At 32.9% G+C, this 14,830-nt stretch overlaps 1 protein-coding gene and 1 non-coding gene across 4 annotated transcripts in view; one reads left to right on the top strand and one right to left on the bottom strand.

The window, feature by feature from the left end:
• LOC105836499 (tryptase-2) overlaps positions 1–2,871 on the top strand; it is a 140,971-nt gene extending 138,100 nt beyond the window's left edge. For 2 of the 3 annotated variants that reach the window (XM_036291821.1, XM_036291822.1), the window contains exons 5-7: positions 422–751; positions 1,376–1,596; positions 1,794–2,092. In XM_036291821.1, coding sequence (XP_036147714.1) covers positions 422–751; positions 1,376–1,596; positions 1,794–1,970 — 728 coding nt within the window. In that variant the 3' untranslated portion in view covers positions 1,971–2,092. Of the gene's footprint in view, positions 1–421; positions 752–1,375; positions 1,597–1,793 lie in introns of all 3 variants that reach the window. The other variant, XM_036291824.1, reaches the window with a different exon arrangement.
• A 2,070-nt stretch (positions 2,872–4,941) lies between these two features.
• Positions 4,942–5,015, bottom strand: Trnan-guu. Its single transcript has one exon. It is a non-coding gene; the product is annotated as a tRNA-Asn (tRNA).
• Between the last annotated feature and the right edge of the window lie 9,815 nt (positions 5,016–14,830).

Below are 14,830 nucleotides of genomic sequence, written 5' to 3'. Positions count from 1 at the left end.
ATGTCACATATTATTCAAATAAATTCGACGATGCTATTATATTGATTTGCTGTTATATTGATTGCTATTATATTGATTTAACTGGTAAGTAAAACAATTTTTTTACGTGCGGAAGAAAGATGGGGATTATAAACAACCATTTTTTTAAAATAATTCAATAAATATTTATGTGACATAGTTTTTGTCGTTACAAGTTTGCTACCCATAGATTTCTATCAATCATGTTATAGCAGAAGTTTCTTAGAAATATATAACTAACAATTTACTAAAGAAAAAAGAAAGATTACAACCTGTATGAAAGTATAAAACCTGTACGAAAATATAGAACACTATCAACAAATATTTTTAAAATTATTTTTATTTTTAAAAAATAAAAAATGAACGCTTTTGGGGCTACATTAACATTTTTTTTTAATGATAGATGACGATATGACTAGAATAGCGGGTGGAGTAGAAGCGAACCCCGGACAATTTCCGTACATGGCAGTAGTGCATCAACTTTATGGTGGGGGAAGAATTGGACAATGCGGTGGCACCATCGTAAACAAAAGATGGGTATTAACAGCAGCCCATTGTGTAGAAAACTACCCTCGAAGATTTCATCTATCATTCGGCATCATCAATAAGGCTAGAATAGAATATGGACGGGGTGTGTCAATGATTGCGACACAAGTAGTTATACATCCATTTTACAGACATGGCCACAACGATATCGCTCTTATCTACGTACCACAAGATATCCCCTTCTCCAGTAAGTACATTAAAATTAATATTTCTTAAAAAGACTCAGAAAAAAGACTTAATAATGCTTATATATAATAATATGTAATAATTGCTTTTTTTATAATTTTTAATACATATTTAAAAAATACTGCAAACTGTTAAACTATTAAAAATATTAGAAAAGAGATACAAAATAGGCACTTTACTTAAGTTTTTTATTTTTTATTTATTTAATACTGATTTGTACGCAAAAATAAAATTGTTAGAAACTGTAGCTTGATGTTTTATGTGCTTGTTACTACAATATTTTACATGTCTTGCTAATTACAAATTAATTTATTATAACCTTTTTTACAACATGCTGCAAAAGATACGATTTAGACAACAGGCTATGTAAATTGTATCCATCAGTATTATTTAAAATTAGTTACGCCTAGTTTTTTAAAGTGCTATTAGTATGCACTAAACCTATTAAATCTTTGTTTTATTACTTATTTCTTATTTTTTGTCATTAAATGTTGCATTTATTAAATAAAAATATAAAATATTAACGAAATACAATTTAAATAGCCGTTAAGCATTCAACAACTCTCCTCTTATACGAATATATCATGTAATATTAAAAACAATTAAATACATTTCATCATTTTAGACGTCGTACGCCCCATAAAACTTGCCTCTCCAGGAGAAAGTTTTGTATACAGAGAAGCATATGTGATCGGTTGGGGTAAAGATAAACAAAATAGCCGCGGTACGGAAATGCTTAAGTATGCTAGCGTGCCGATCATACAAAATAGTAGATGTAGGCAGTACTGGAACATCACTGCTAGCCACATTTGCACAGCTGAAGGATTGGGACGAGATGCTTGTCAGGTAAAATAATTACATATAAAAAACTATAGTTCGTAATTTTATAAAATAAATCAGTACAAAAAATGAAATATTCTACAGTTTAAATTAATTTAGCAATATCCACAATTAATTTAGTATGTAATATAAACTAAATTGTTTTAGTCAGCTTTAATAAATAAACTTCAATAATAAATTTATTATTAATACTTTATTTTTAGGGTGACAGCGGTGGCCCTCTCATTGTAGTGCAAAATGGTCAGGACATTCAAATTGGTATTGTAAGTTACGGGGACGCATTCTGCCCCAGTAACTTGCCTGGAGTATTTACTCGAGTTTCTTCATATAAAAATTGGATTTATCAAGTACTCAATTATCATGTATTAATATGGGATTAAAGTAACTTAACGAATGATATGTAAATTGGACTTATCATATTTTAGAGCTTTATGAATAATTAAAATCAAATATATTATATACTTTATTAAAAATCGATATTGATATTATTGATACTCAATGAGTAATTTTGTTTCAACATTATTTACTCACTTTCGATGGTTGATTTGAATTCACCTAAATATCGCGTTTAATGGATAAAGATATCTGTAAGGATTATTCAATTGTAATCAATTTATAATTATGATATAACTCGGAGTGTATGAGGGGGAATAATAATCGACTTGAGTTTGGAGGTAGACTTTGTATTGCAATTAAACAATGCAAATACATCACAGAGATATCTTGAAGATACCTAATATGTCAGAATATCTGTTGCATAGCACTGTCGATATATTTTAAAGAATGTTTCTGAGATATCTGCAAGATACTAAGAAGACATGATAATTTTAGCGAGATATTTAATTTTTATGTTTAATCTCATCTTTAATTTTTATGTATAAAATAGTCCGAAGTTTGTCTTAAGATATGTTGTATAAATTATCTTATTAATTATAAAATTTATTTCAATATAAATATGAAACAAAGTTAAATAAAATGAAAAGTTCAATTGTAATACAAATCATATTATAATCTAGAACATTTGCATATTATACTATATGCAAATGTTCCAGAGATATCCTTTTACAGACAATACGCGATATCAAATAATGATGTCCTGCAGAATTCTATAAATATCTGACAATAAGATATCTTAAAATAGATTTAAAATTACAAAGATATTTGATTATATCTCAGATATATTTTGCTGTGTGAGAGAATTATGAGAGATATATTGAAATAAATTACTCCAAAAAAGAAGAGTGTTAAGTCGCGCCAATAAAATTGAGATACTTACCAAAATAAGAGATAACACTCTTGTTAATCAAGGCAGTCGCAACGAAGCTGTCCCGGATCTGTCTTTTACTCGGCGTGATACGGCAAATCGGATTATCGACAAAGTAACACTCAAGAATCTGACTGACGAAAAAGTAACAAAAAAAAATGACCGAAAAGCATAGAATTTATACTAATGGAAGCGGAATAGCATATACTATGCCGAAACTGTGTCCAACATCTGTGCGACAAGGATAGGTAGAACATGACTTGAGATGAAATGAGACAGAACTAGTTTCTGTCTCACTTCTTGGACACACTTGTACGGGTTCTTTTCTTCTTCCATTAGTATAAGTTCTATGCCGAAAAGTTATGCTAAAAAAATAACGAATAAGTGACGCTCCGGCTTCTGTGCACGAGTTTAAATAATGCGTGATCAAAGAAGTTGAACGAAAACGGCGCTGTACTCAGAGCGCTTCGGATTTTTCCTAGTTTTCAAAGGAACTAGGAAAAATAAGGAAAAAAAATAAATTTTTTATATCTTGACTATAAATTATTTATTGAAATTTTTGTTACACCATCAAATAACATAAACTATTATTGAAGAATTGTATATAAAACTCTTGTTTGCCTATATTTACATACATAATAAATGAATAAGCAATGCATACGTTTGCATGTTTTAAGAAATAAAAAACTAAAATAAAAGAATTTACTTCAAAACATCATTACATACATTTTTACATCTTTAGTGCGCCTTTTAACATACATATTATACTTCGACAGTCTTAACTTTATTCTATAAATAAGAGATCACAGAGATCAGAAGTATAATATCAAAAATCATAGAGCAGTTTCGAAACGTTTGAAAGCATTAGGAATGATTCAAAAGCAAGGTCATTGGGTGCCGTACCAGTTGAAGCCGAGAGACTTCGAACGGGGTCTTTTCACGTGTGAACAGCTGCTTTAACGGCAGAAAAGGAAAGGATTTTTGCATCGTATCGTGAATGGCGATGAAAAATGGATACACTACATTACTACAATAATCCTAAGCGTAGAAAATCGTGGGGTAAGCCCGATCATGCATCAACATCGTCGGTAAAGCCGAATATTCATAATTCTGCTCTGCATTTGATGAAATTAGCTGGATGCAGTTTATTATGGACTACTCAAACCAAACTGTTCAAACCATCACGGGAGATCGTTACCCACTACAATTAATGCGTTTGAGCCGAGCATTGAAGGAAAAACGACCGCTATACGAGCAGAGACACGACGAAGTGATTTTGCAGCATGACAACGCTCGGCTACATGTTGCAAAACCGGTGAAAACATACTTGGAAACGCTTAAATGGGAAGTCCTACCTCACTCGCTGTGTTCACCGGACATTGCCCCTTCCGACTACTTGTTCCGATCGATGGCACATGGCCTGGCTGAGCAGCACTTCCATTCTTATGAAGATGCCAAAAAATGGGTCGACTCTTGGATAGTCTCAAAAGACGTGTCGTTTTTCCGATGTGGAATTCAAATGCTGTCAGAAAGATGGGAAAAAGTAGTGGCTAACGATGGACAATACTTTCAGTGACAGGTTTTTTACTGATGTTTTTAAATAAAGTATTAATTTTTACGAAAAAACAGCAAGAATTTATTAAACATCCCAATATAAATATCATGTTCTCTCTGGGACATAAAGAAAAATTTGTGCAATTTAGTAACAGCGAAGTAAATATAATAAATTTAACTCATTCAGGAAATTAAAATTACATTAAATCATAACAAATATTTCTGATATATTAATTTTCTGTGAGGATGATTTAAAGTTGAATGATATAATGGTAATTGTCTGAAAACTTAAAAGAAAAAAAGAATTCCTTTTGTCTTTCTGTAGTAGTTTATGCTGCGTGAACGAGCAAATTTTTATTAATCTTGACGCTTACTTTTATCAGAATGTTTTATGAATAAATACCCCTTTAGTTGTCTCAACGGCAGATTGCATCGTAATTAATATTGCAACAGGAAGAATATTTAATTATGTGATTAAGTTTATTAATTTTTCTCAGTCACACGTATTTACGAAATTTAAAACGTCAAAAAAACGCCCCCGGGTGGGCTCGAACCACCGACCTTTCGGTTAACAGCCGAACGCGCTGGCCGATTGCGCCACGGAGGCACATGAATTCTAGATCACTGTAATTTCGAAGCTAAAGAACGATAACACACATTCGCGTTTCATTAAAAGATTGTTAATATCAATCCGTTTAATGTATTGCATCATGTAATCATCTCTTCTTATCAAAGCACTGGTTTGTTCATCATATTAAGAATGGAGCCTTTGAATAGACAACGATCGTTACATCTTTTCATGACGGGTCCTATACTTCAAGGAGTAATCTGTATATTTCTTGTACGTTTGTTACATTGCATAAGATATTATAAAAATTGTTAATTTCATTTATTATTAATAATGTGTATACTTTGAAATAGAAAATTCTTTTTAAAAATTTGACAAAATATCGCCGTTTAATGACTATAAATAAACATATTCCTTGTGCAGAAGACTGAAAATTTATGTATACTTTAAGTCTATATATTTTTCTATATTCTATTTTATTCTTAAATTAATTTTTAATTTTTTAAAATGTTTTATTAACAAATTTGATCAACTTTGTTTTTTTCTCATTCCAGCAAAAAATTTATATTCTATTTATCACGATATTTTAATGCATATAAATATGTAAGATAAAAAACTTTCACCGACTACTTCAGCGTTTTGTGCAAAATATACAAGTGCAAAGACAATTTCTAAAATCAGTTGAATTATCTTTTCATTTGTTAAAAACATTTTTTTTGTTTGTGAGCAAATATTAAGAATAGTAGTTCTTTACCATAACCAGTTTTTTTACATATCTTCATGAGAAGATTTGTGTAAAAAAAAGTGTTATTTCTGAGATATGCGACGTCCAATCGAAATGGACAAGGCTATTGTACGTATAGTCGCGAGACATCAAATGATCAATTAAAACATTTAATTTGCATTTAGGCGTAACTAACTCGATGCGGAGTATTTATGCGCCGTATGCAAAGTAAGCGCAACCGATCGCAGGTAGTCAATTGCTACTTGCGCCTTGTACAAATTTCTACTTTGCATAGCGAAAGCGTCATTGTGTACATTGGAGTAATGATGCCAGTATTAGCACTTGAAAGTGCACGTGAAAGGAAGCTACGTATTGATTCGACACATGCGATGATTCTAATTCGTACTTTCGAATTGAAATGAGAAGTATGACATGAAAACAAAAGCACTTCACACACGTAGAATATTCCAATAAAATCCTGTTAATCCTTTTCAGTGTTGAGAACAAATATTACCTAAAAAAAATCCTTTCATTTCCAAAATTATAGTTTAATTATACTATAATTATATAAAAATTATATTTATACTACAAATATTAATATTATGCTTAAATTATATTATTTTAATGTATTCTATTTTAAATTTTATAGAAAAGACAAAATTAATTATTATATTATAAATCCGTATAATTTAATAATTTTCAAAAATTCTTTTAATTAAAAATTATAATAAATAAAACTCGGAATTATCAATGTTTCAATATTGAAACGATCGTTTGTTATAAATTTTAATAATTGTAATTATGTTTTTGAGTTTGTTTTATTTGAACTAAAAATAGAACGTTGTTCCTCTAGAAAATTGTATAATTATTCCTCGTAGGTAGTTATAAATAATTAATTTACGTTACAAATGTAGCAACAAATAATGCAATCTTGTTTAAATTAAGACAGTAGTTATCCGAGCAACTAGGTGTCGATAATGAATCTCCGCGTTAATTAGCCTTCGGCCAGGCAAGGCGATAGGTAGTTCGTCGTGGCATACCGATATCTGCCTCCTTGCCAGTCCTGGACGAAGTAAAGCCTAACTGAAACGTCACGCCACTTGTTACTCGTTAGTGTGCACGATGCCATCTTTACTGGCTGCCGTGCGGCCCAGTTACTTCGCCTCCGGTAGCCAGCATCGATATCGGCACGACCGTATAATTAACAATGTTTCTCGGCTCTTTACCTGTTCCAGCGAGATGCGCCGTGCTTCTCGACAGATTTTGCGGCGGAGATGCGACTTATCAGCACTGATCTGAAAACCATCGTTAAATTGCAACGATAAACGCGTGTCAAAATGTTGAGCAAATCTATTATCATAGTGCTCGAATTTTTTTTTATCTTCAAATCGTCTTATCTTAAAAAATTGCTTAAAATTATTAATTTGAACATTATGTCAAAAACAATAAAATTAATATTACGTGTCTATTCCATTTCCATTTCGCGATGTGTCAATTAAAAAAAAAAAAGATTTCGCACATGCTTAAAAAAAATTCACATTAATATTACGTCTAGTATTGAAATTAAAGTAGCTATGAAATATTTATACAGAGCAATATGCTCAAATTTTTTTTTAATTTCACTATTAAATTATTTTGCATAAAGTCCCGATATGTGGGCATTAGTTCTTTAAAATCTAAGCTATGTATGATTTTTATATGTTGTTTGGTATCTTTTTTCCGAAAACAAAGCGAAAGGTTTAATGACGAAGTCAGGTGAAGTCCACCGCGTGTCTTCTCCGGGCACATCCGTGCGTGCAGATTTCATCTGAAATGTATCTCTCGCGCGTCGACAGAGAGCTCTTCCATTACACTGGGCGGTGGTCCGTCGTTATATCTGGAACAGTCAAGTCTGCGGCCGCTGATCTGATAGCCCTGGGGATTTATGGCGACCCTGATGGTCCATTTAGCGCTGACTTGACGGGGAGCATACCGAGGCACGCTTTTGCGTGTGTGCGCGCGACAATACGGAAATATCTTGTTAAAAACGGGTTGGGTAGGCCGGTAGATTGAGCAATTTGATTGCGCGCGCGCATTGATGCGTCCACTGCACGAATTGAAGAACTGCATCGCAGTGAAGGAACGTTCCTTTCTAATTAGGCGCGTCTAATCAATTGGTGATAACCGGCAAACAGTTTCGAAACGTTCCAGAGATTGAGTGATGTAGGACTTGTTTTTAACAAAAATATTTACGTTCTGAAAAAATGCGACATATCTCCCATTATGCTAGCACAATGCACTTATCTGATTAGTTATTTAGTTTTTGTGAACATTGCTTTTAAAAAAACAAGAATTTTTCTTTATCTGGAACTGAAAATGATTCATTGTTTTAATCTTATCAACTTCATATCGCTAAACAAAAATAAAATTTCTAACGATGAACGGTTTTCGGTTTAAAATAAAGAAAAATTCTTGTTTTTTAAGAAAAATTCTTTTAAGAAGTTATAATGTTGTGAATTTAACAATAGACAACTGTAGCAGACTAATTTTTCTATTTGGTAGCATAGCTATTTTAAAGCGTGGCAATAAAACCGGAAGGTTTATTATCCAGTTATGTACGAAATTTGATAGGGCACGCTGGTTTTCTGAGAGGCGCATTAAGAAACTGATTATTGCTAAGGAGCGATCAGTAAGATAAACCCTGCGAACGTGCCCGTTTAACGACGGATAAGTTTAGTGCGGTGCTTCCATAATGGCGGCAAATGTATTATACTTTCGCCGGATGGAATCATCAAATAGGTAAATAAGTACCACGATTAGCGTTTACTGCCACAATAAAGTGATACTGCATCGGGCGGATACGACTAGCCCTACCCAAGCCCTACTCTGCAAAAAGAAACGCGGGAGTGGAACCAACCGTCTCTGATTGCGAGATGTCCCGTCCACTTTACAGACTTCGGCAAAAATAAAATTATTTGCATTAATAAAAAAATTAAGTAAACAATAAAACTAAAATAATAAAAACATCCAATGAAATGATACATGTATTGTCACAAAAGTCCTGCGTTTCCATTCCTTCCAAGAAATTATATTACAATACGTAAAACGTGAAGAAATGCAACACGGAGAGAATTTTTTTCTTAAAATTTACTCTCAAAATTGTGGGATAATGTGTGAGAAATCTTATTATACTTTTTAGTAAAATTTACTATACTTTTAGTAAATTTTACTATATTTAGTGAATTTTACTATACTTTTAATAAGTTTTACTAAAAAGTACAGTAAAATTCCTCGAGGTCACACATTCTCCCACAATCACTAAATTTTGAATGTAAAGTTTAAGAGAAAATTCTCTCCGTGAATGATTTACGTAACTTTCTTCCTTCTTATTTCTATCAATCTACATATATTCTTGTCTCTTCAAATTTTAACAATTGAATAAATATCCTTTTACAGAAATATCACGTTTTCGAGCAATGTTTATCGTCACGTTTGAAACAGTGCAACGTCCGACTGAAATCGAGCATGCGGTGACGAAGAGACGCGGTCCCGAATTCATAATGTGACAATTATGTTATTGCGATGCACGATTGGCGCTGTGACATTAACTGCAGTTTCTCGGCGCGCTACGGCGAGCGTGGCCACCGCGGGCGATGCTTATTAAAGCAAAGCTTAGAAAGGCGAGCATTTTTCATCAATACGAGACGTCGGACGGGGTGATAAAATCTGCGGGATATACGGCTAGCTCGCGGATAGATACTGACGCGCTCGATGCGCAAACGTCTCGCCCTCCGAAGATTCATGCGCGACGAACGTGAGACCGGCACTAAGCGCCACTAATTCATTAATAGCCGCGCGAATGATAATTGGTATCGTGTAATTATCGAGCGCCGAGTCGCCCGAGCGTGGGATATCCAGGAAAAAGCTTCGTAAATCGGCGGCCTGATTATATATTTAACCTGATGAGGAGCCGCGCATATCCCGCTTCGTCCTGCGACCTGATTGCGTAATCGACTGATAAAATCTACGGCCCGATTAATCATGAGACGATGGACGCGAAGCAATAATCGTGCCGGCGCGGCATACGATTATCCGTCGCGATTGTCGCGCGGATTTTGCCAACAGCAACTCAGAGTGAAACGTCCAGGTGTGTCTGTTTTATGGATATACACGAGTGAATTTTACGCGCAGCGCATTCATACAATATCGTACGAAGAGACCGACCAGCCGGATTTATATCTTGCAAACCTCGAGTGTTTCGCGCGATCGCTTCCTGGGTGATCTTACGGGGTATAGAAATTAGTAGCTCGGTTTTACGATTTCCTCTCTCTCGAGCTTCTCCCTTTCTAAATATGGCACTGAAACATTTCCGTGATGATCGTTCTGCGTTCGGCGCTTTCTTGGCCTCTCGATATTTATCATTGTCCGTGTATATCTTAATTTTTCCGCCGCGCGTTTCAAAGAGCGAGCGCACTCTCCTGGGAAATCGTCGAATAGGTGCAACGTTCTCGTAACCTTGAGGCCTTCGGAGTAACTGGATAAGGTAAAGGTAATAATCGCGGGCACGGTGGCACACGGGCGCCTTTCTACATCGCCGTAGTCGCGCCGGTGAACTGATTTCCCAGATAATTGTGCAATTGAATTTGCCGAGCGACCTTGGCTATCGCAATGGTCGATGATATCATCGCCGATTTAATTATCATTTATCACTGTTTTTGATTCACCACGGATACCTTGTACCGCATACGACGACTTAATAATATTAGTTCTGATCGAGCCCGAAGACACGCGCGGCTCGCTTCGCAAAAACTCGACTTTATCTTCCAGTCACGCACCTCGATGACTTTCTGCTAAGAAATACACAATCAATCGATGATTTCTGTTTAATTTAATAATTGTTCAGGATATTAAAATAAATATATCAAATGATAAAAATTTTTTACGGCCTAATAATAATAAAATATGTAGCTCGACAGTTATTATTAAATAATAATATTGATGTTATTTTAAAAAAGGTTACATAATATTCAGACATATATCATAACAGATTTTTAACTCTATTGCTCTGTGTGATATTTCGCAAGCTTTAAAAAATAAAAGTATGTGTTATAAAGTCTAACGTACGTCGGCACTAATTGCAAACGGTAGCCGTTAATGGCCGGGGCGTTATGCAAACTTAATATCGCGGACGAGCAATAATGACCCTGCGCGATGTAAAAATATTGATACCTCGACTCCCCGTGGTGCGTTCGAGAGCCATGCGAAATGCGTAAGGTGTATTTTACGGCGGAGTTTCTTGCGTGTGCGTATGTATATAATGCAACTGGCACCGCCAGTCGTGGGAAACGTGACGCGAGCTAGCTCCTAAACCTGAAAAGCCGTATCGAGGCTCGTAGATAGGGGTCGCCGATCGGTAGCCGGTAGGAATTCACCGTCTACGCAGGTCGCGCGGTAGCTGCGCGCAATAAATTACTTATTTGCTTGTCACGAGGCATGTCGAAGCAACGTTTTCCGTCATCGAAACCGTACGATACAGCACTGAGCTATTAAACGGTGAAACCGAATGACTTTTTCCGCAGCGTTTTTCAGAATGCTCAGATGAAAATCGTTAACGCTGATTATATCATTAATCAGTATCACATCGTGATGGTGTGCAATAAATTATAAATTATCTCTTATTATTTATTTCTAATTATTAATTAGAAAGTTAAAAAAGATGTAAAGATGTAAATTTGAAATCTTAAATAGAAAAGTCTCTCATTTTTCAGTGAATGAATAATAAATAATTTATATATTAATTTTTTTTTTGTAAACAAACTTACGTGTGTACAATAACTGCATTAACACGATATGTACAAACGCTTTTATTAATATTTATTAAATATGGATATTGAATGATTCCAAATTTTTCTTAGAAGAAAACAAACGTTTATATTGTATTTGACTTTTAACTAATTGCAAATCACACATTACGTAAATAGTATAAAGTTTCTCATCAAATTTAGTTTATCTCAGTAGAAAACCTAACTAAATTGAGCTTTTTGTTACGTAAACAAACAAACAATCATATAAATATACTTAATGCTGTGATTATCACATCTCGGTTACTTTACTTCAAGAAACATCTCAAGTAAATTTCCATTTTTTTGAACAAATTATTTTTTAATAGCTTTTTATGATAACAAATGTATAAAAATATGGTTAAGATGTCTGTCTTTCACAATCATGTAATTAAGATGTGCATATAAATTTTTCAATTTTAACTTTATACGTGTATTTATATGTATTTATTACTTCGCCTTACAACACTCTGTTAATCGTTGCTTTGAATTGAAATAAACACAATATTTTATGTTTGACTTCAAAGAAAACGAATGCTTCAATTATTAAATATTGATTTTAATTTTTGTTATAAAACAAGCGCTTATTTTGTATTTAAGTTAATCCCAAATTACAATTTATGTGACAGAAATCCATTTCCATAAAAAATGTGATATCGATAATCAAATGTATCGAAATATCACCGCTTATTCGCTGACCGCGGAGTTAGCAAATAATAATTTGAGATAGTTATCTATACAATTACTAAAGCAATTTATTCTTAAAAAGTAAAAAATAAAATGCTAAATAGCGCGCAACTGTGGTGTTTAGTAAGATAAAATTTCTTATTCCTTATTTGATTTACTTCAATAAAAGAACTAAGCGAATTAAATTTTTTGTTACATAATCAAGTGCATTAGACAACCAGTAAAATGTCGCATAAAAATACTGTTTTGAAGTTAACGATCGTGATAATTACATCAGTTGCTTTAATTTCAAGGAGCATCAAGAAACTCTTTATTTTAAAAAATTTTGCTTTTTCTAAGCTTTTATTTTTCTAGTTTTTTTATAACAAATACATAAAAATGTTACCAAATATTTGTCTTTTACAGTTAAAATGTGTACACAACTTTTCATATTTTAGCAGTTTTCAGTTACTAATAAAACATGTTTGATAACTTGATATAATGTTATCGCACGTATGTACATTTTTTCGTTATCTCAGACGCTCAACACGGTCCAATGTGAGTAAAACAAAACAAGGATAAGCGCTAGAAAGCGCAGTCTAAATGTTAAGGTCGACGCACGAAATATGGATATGAGAAACCCTATATAAAGGCATCGTCATACGTGGCCCCGTCAAAAAGAATTCGACTTTCGAATTAAAAACAAGTATTCGACGAAGTGTTTGAATTATACAGAATACCGAAGCTATGACGTTTAAAGCATTTATGATATTTGTAGTAGTCAGTTTAATGGTATCGGCATTTTCAGCAACACCAGTTGAATTACGTGAGTAACTAAAAGTTTCTTGTGTTTATAAAATCATTATTTATTAATAGTTTAAGGTTATGGAACCGAGCGAAATATAAAGTTATTTTAAAATTAATAATTTCGTTTTCATCATTTATATAGCGCAAACAAGATGTGTACCGGGTAAAACATATTTTGACGGCTGCAATAACTGTTTTTGTTCTTCCAACGGCATCAACATTGGCTGCACCTTAAAATTGTGTCATTCGTCTAATCCGATTCCACCGCCTGCTGATTTCTGGCAAGCGTAAATGTAACTACATTCGGACATGCTCAAATTTAATTGTGCGTATTAATTAATATATTATTAAACAATTAATTAAAACGCTATAAAATAATCGCAAAGTTTATATCAATGTATAATGTGTTTTATTCTGTCAGCTTTATATTCCAAATTTGTTTAACATAATCTCAAATGTGCTTTATAACATACAATTTAAAAGATTTAAATCATTAAATGTTTAAATTAAATTAGTTGTAAAAAGATTTATAAATAAATAATGTACAAAAATTTAAAATCTACTTAAATTAAACCATAAAATATGTAAATACATCATTTGTTGAAAATTCGACTTTTGAATTAAAAACAAGTGTTCGGGTCGTATCAAAGTTATGGCGTTCAAAGCATTTGTAATATATTTATAATAATTGCTTATAAATATTATTTATTAATAGCTTAAGATTGTGGTGTCGATCAAAATCTATAGTTATTTAGAAATTAATAGTTTTGTTTTCATCATTTACATAACGCTGTCATGAAGATATATACCGAACAAGGCATTTTTTGACGACTGCGATGGAATCTGTTTCTGTTCTCCCGACGGCACCTACTCTGCGGCCGGAGTACGGTGTCCTCCGTTTAACACAGAGAGATCCAACATCCAAGCTCAATAGGACTATCAATAGGCAGTAAAATAGTAAGATGTATGCAGTAGTGTTATTTTTACAACCTTGTCTGTTCACAATAATAGTGGCAGCAATAAGAAATTCGCGCACTTTAGGCATGCGCAAAAGCGCGTAATGAGAAAATAATATAAATATAAAAAAAATTGAACTATGCCTTTTATTATGACTGTGCCTTTTGCCTTTTTTCCTGCAAGACACGACGCACGCCGTAGACCGTAGACAGTAGCAAAGTGAAAATATATTTTGCTTACTGCTACTTCTACGATTTTCAAGAAGTAAGTTCCTTACAGCCTACTGTTATATCCTAAAACTCTTCATTGTAGACGGACCTTAAACTGTAAAAAGATTTATTAGTAAATAATGTGCAAGGATTTGGGAACTCCACTTAAATCAAACCATATATATCTATATCAAATAATCATTTATTATGTATTTTGTTAGTACGCGATCAAACTGTTATTAAAAAATATATATACTTACGTAATATAGTAACTTACTTGCTTCCTACTTAAAATGTTTTGCTTTTTAATTGTTTTAAATCAAGATAAATACTCGCCAAGCGTTACAAGGATTAATTGTTCAATCCAAGAAATTTGATTGCGCAATAAGAAACAATGTAGTAGCATCGATTTTAATATAAATATTTATGCAACTTAAATATAATTTATTTCTTGTATTGGTTGTAATAATATTATCTAAATATTAGTAAAACGTATTTTTCAAATTGTTATTGTACATTGATTCTGTTCTAGTCAATAAATAAGAAAATAAGAATTAAATTAGGTAAAGCGAACAATTTCTTATATAGATTTATTTTGTTATACAATTCATGACCGATCTGATTAACTTTTTTAAAGTTTGAGAAAACTATAAGAAAACTATGTTAATTTAA

This window comes from Monomorium pharaonis, chromosome 9 (assembly GCF_013373865.1).
Source record: "Monomorium pharaonis isolate MP-MQ-018 chromosome 9, ASM1337386v2, whole genome shotgun sequence".
In the NCBI taxonomy this organism is placed as follows: domain Eukaryota; kingdom Metazoa; phylum Arthropoda; class Insecta; order Hymenoptera; family Formicidae; genus Monomorium; species Monomorium pharaonis.
The sequence above is the reverse complement of the archived record's forward strand: the minus strand, read 5'-3'. Positions and strand labels throughout refer to the sequence as shown.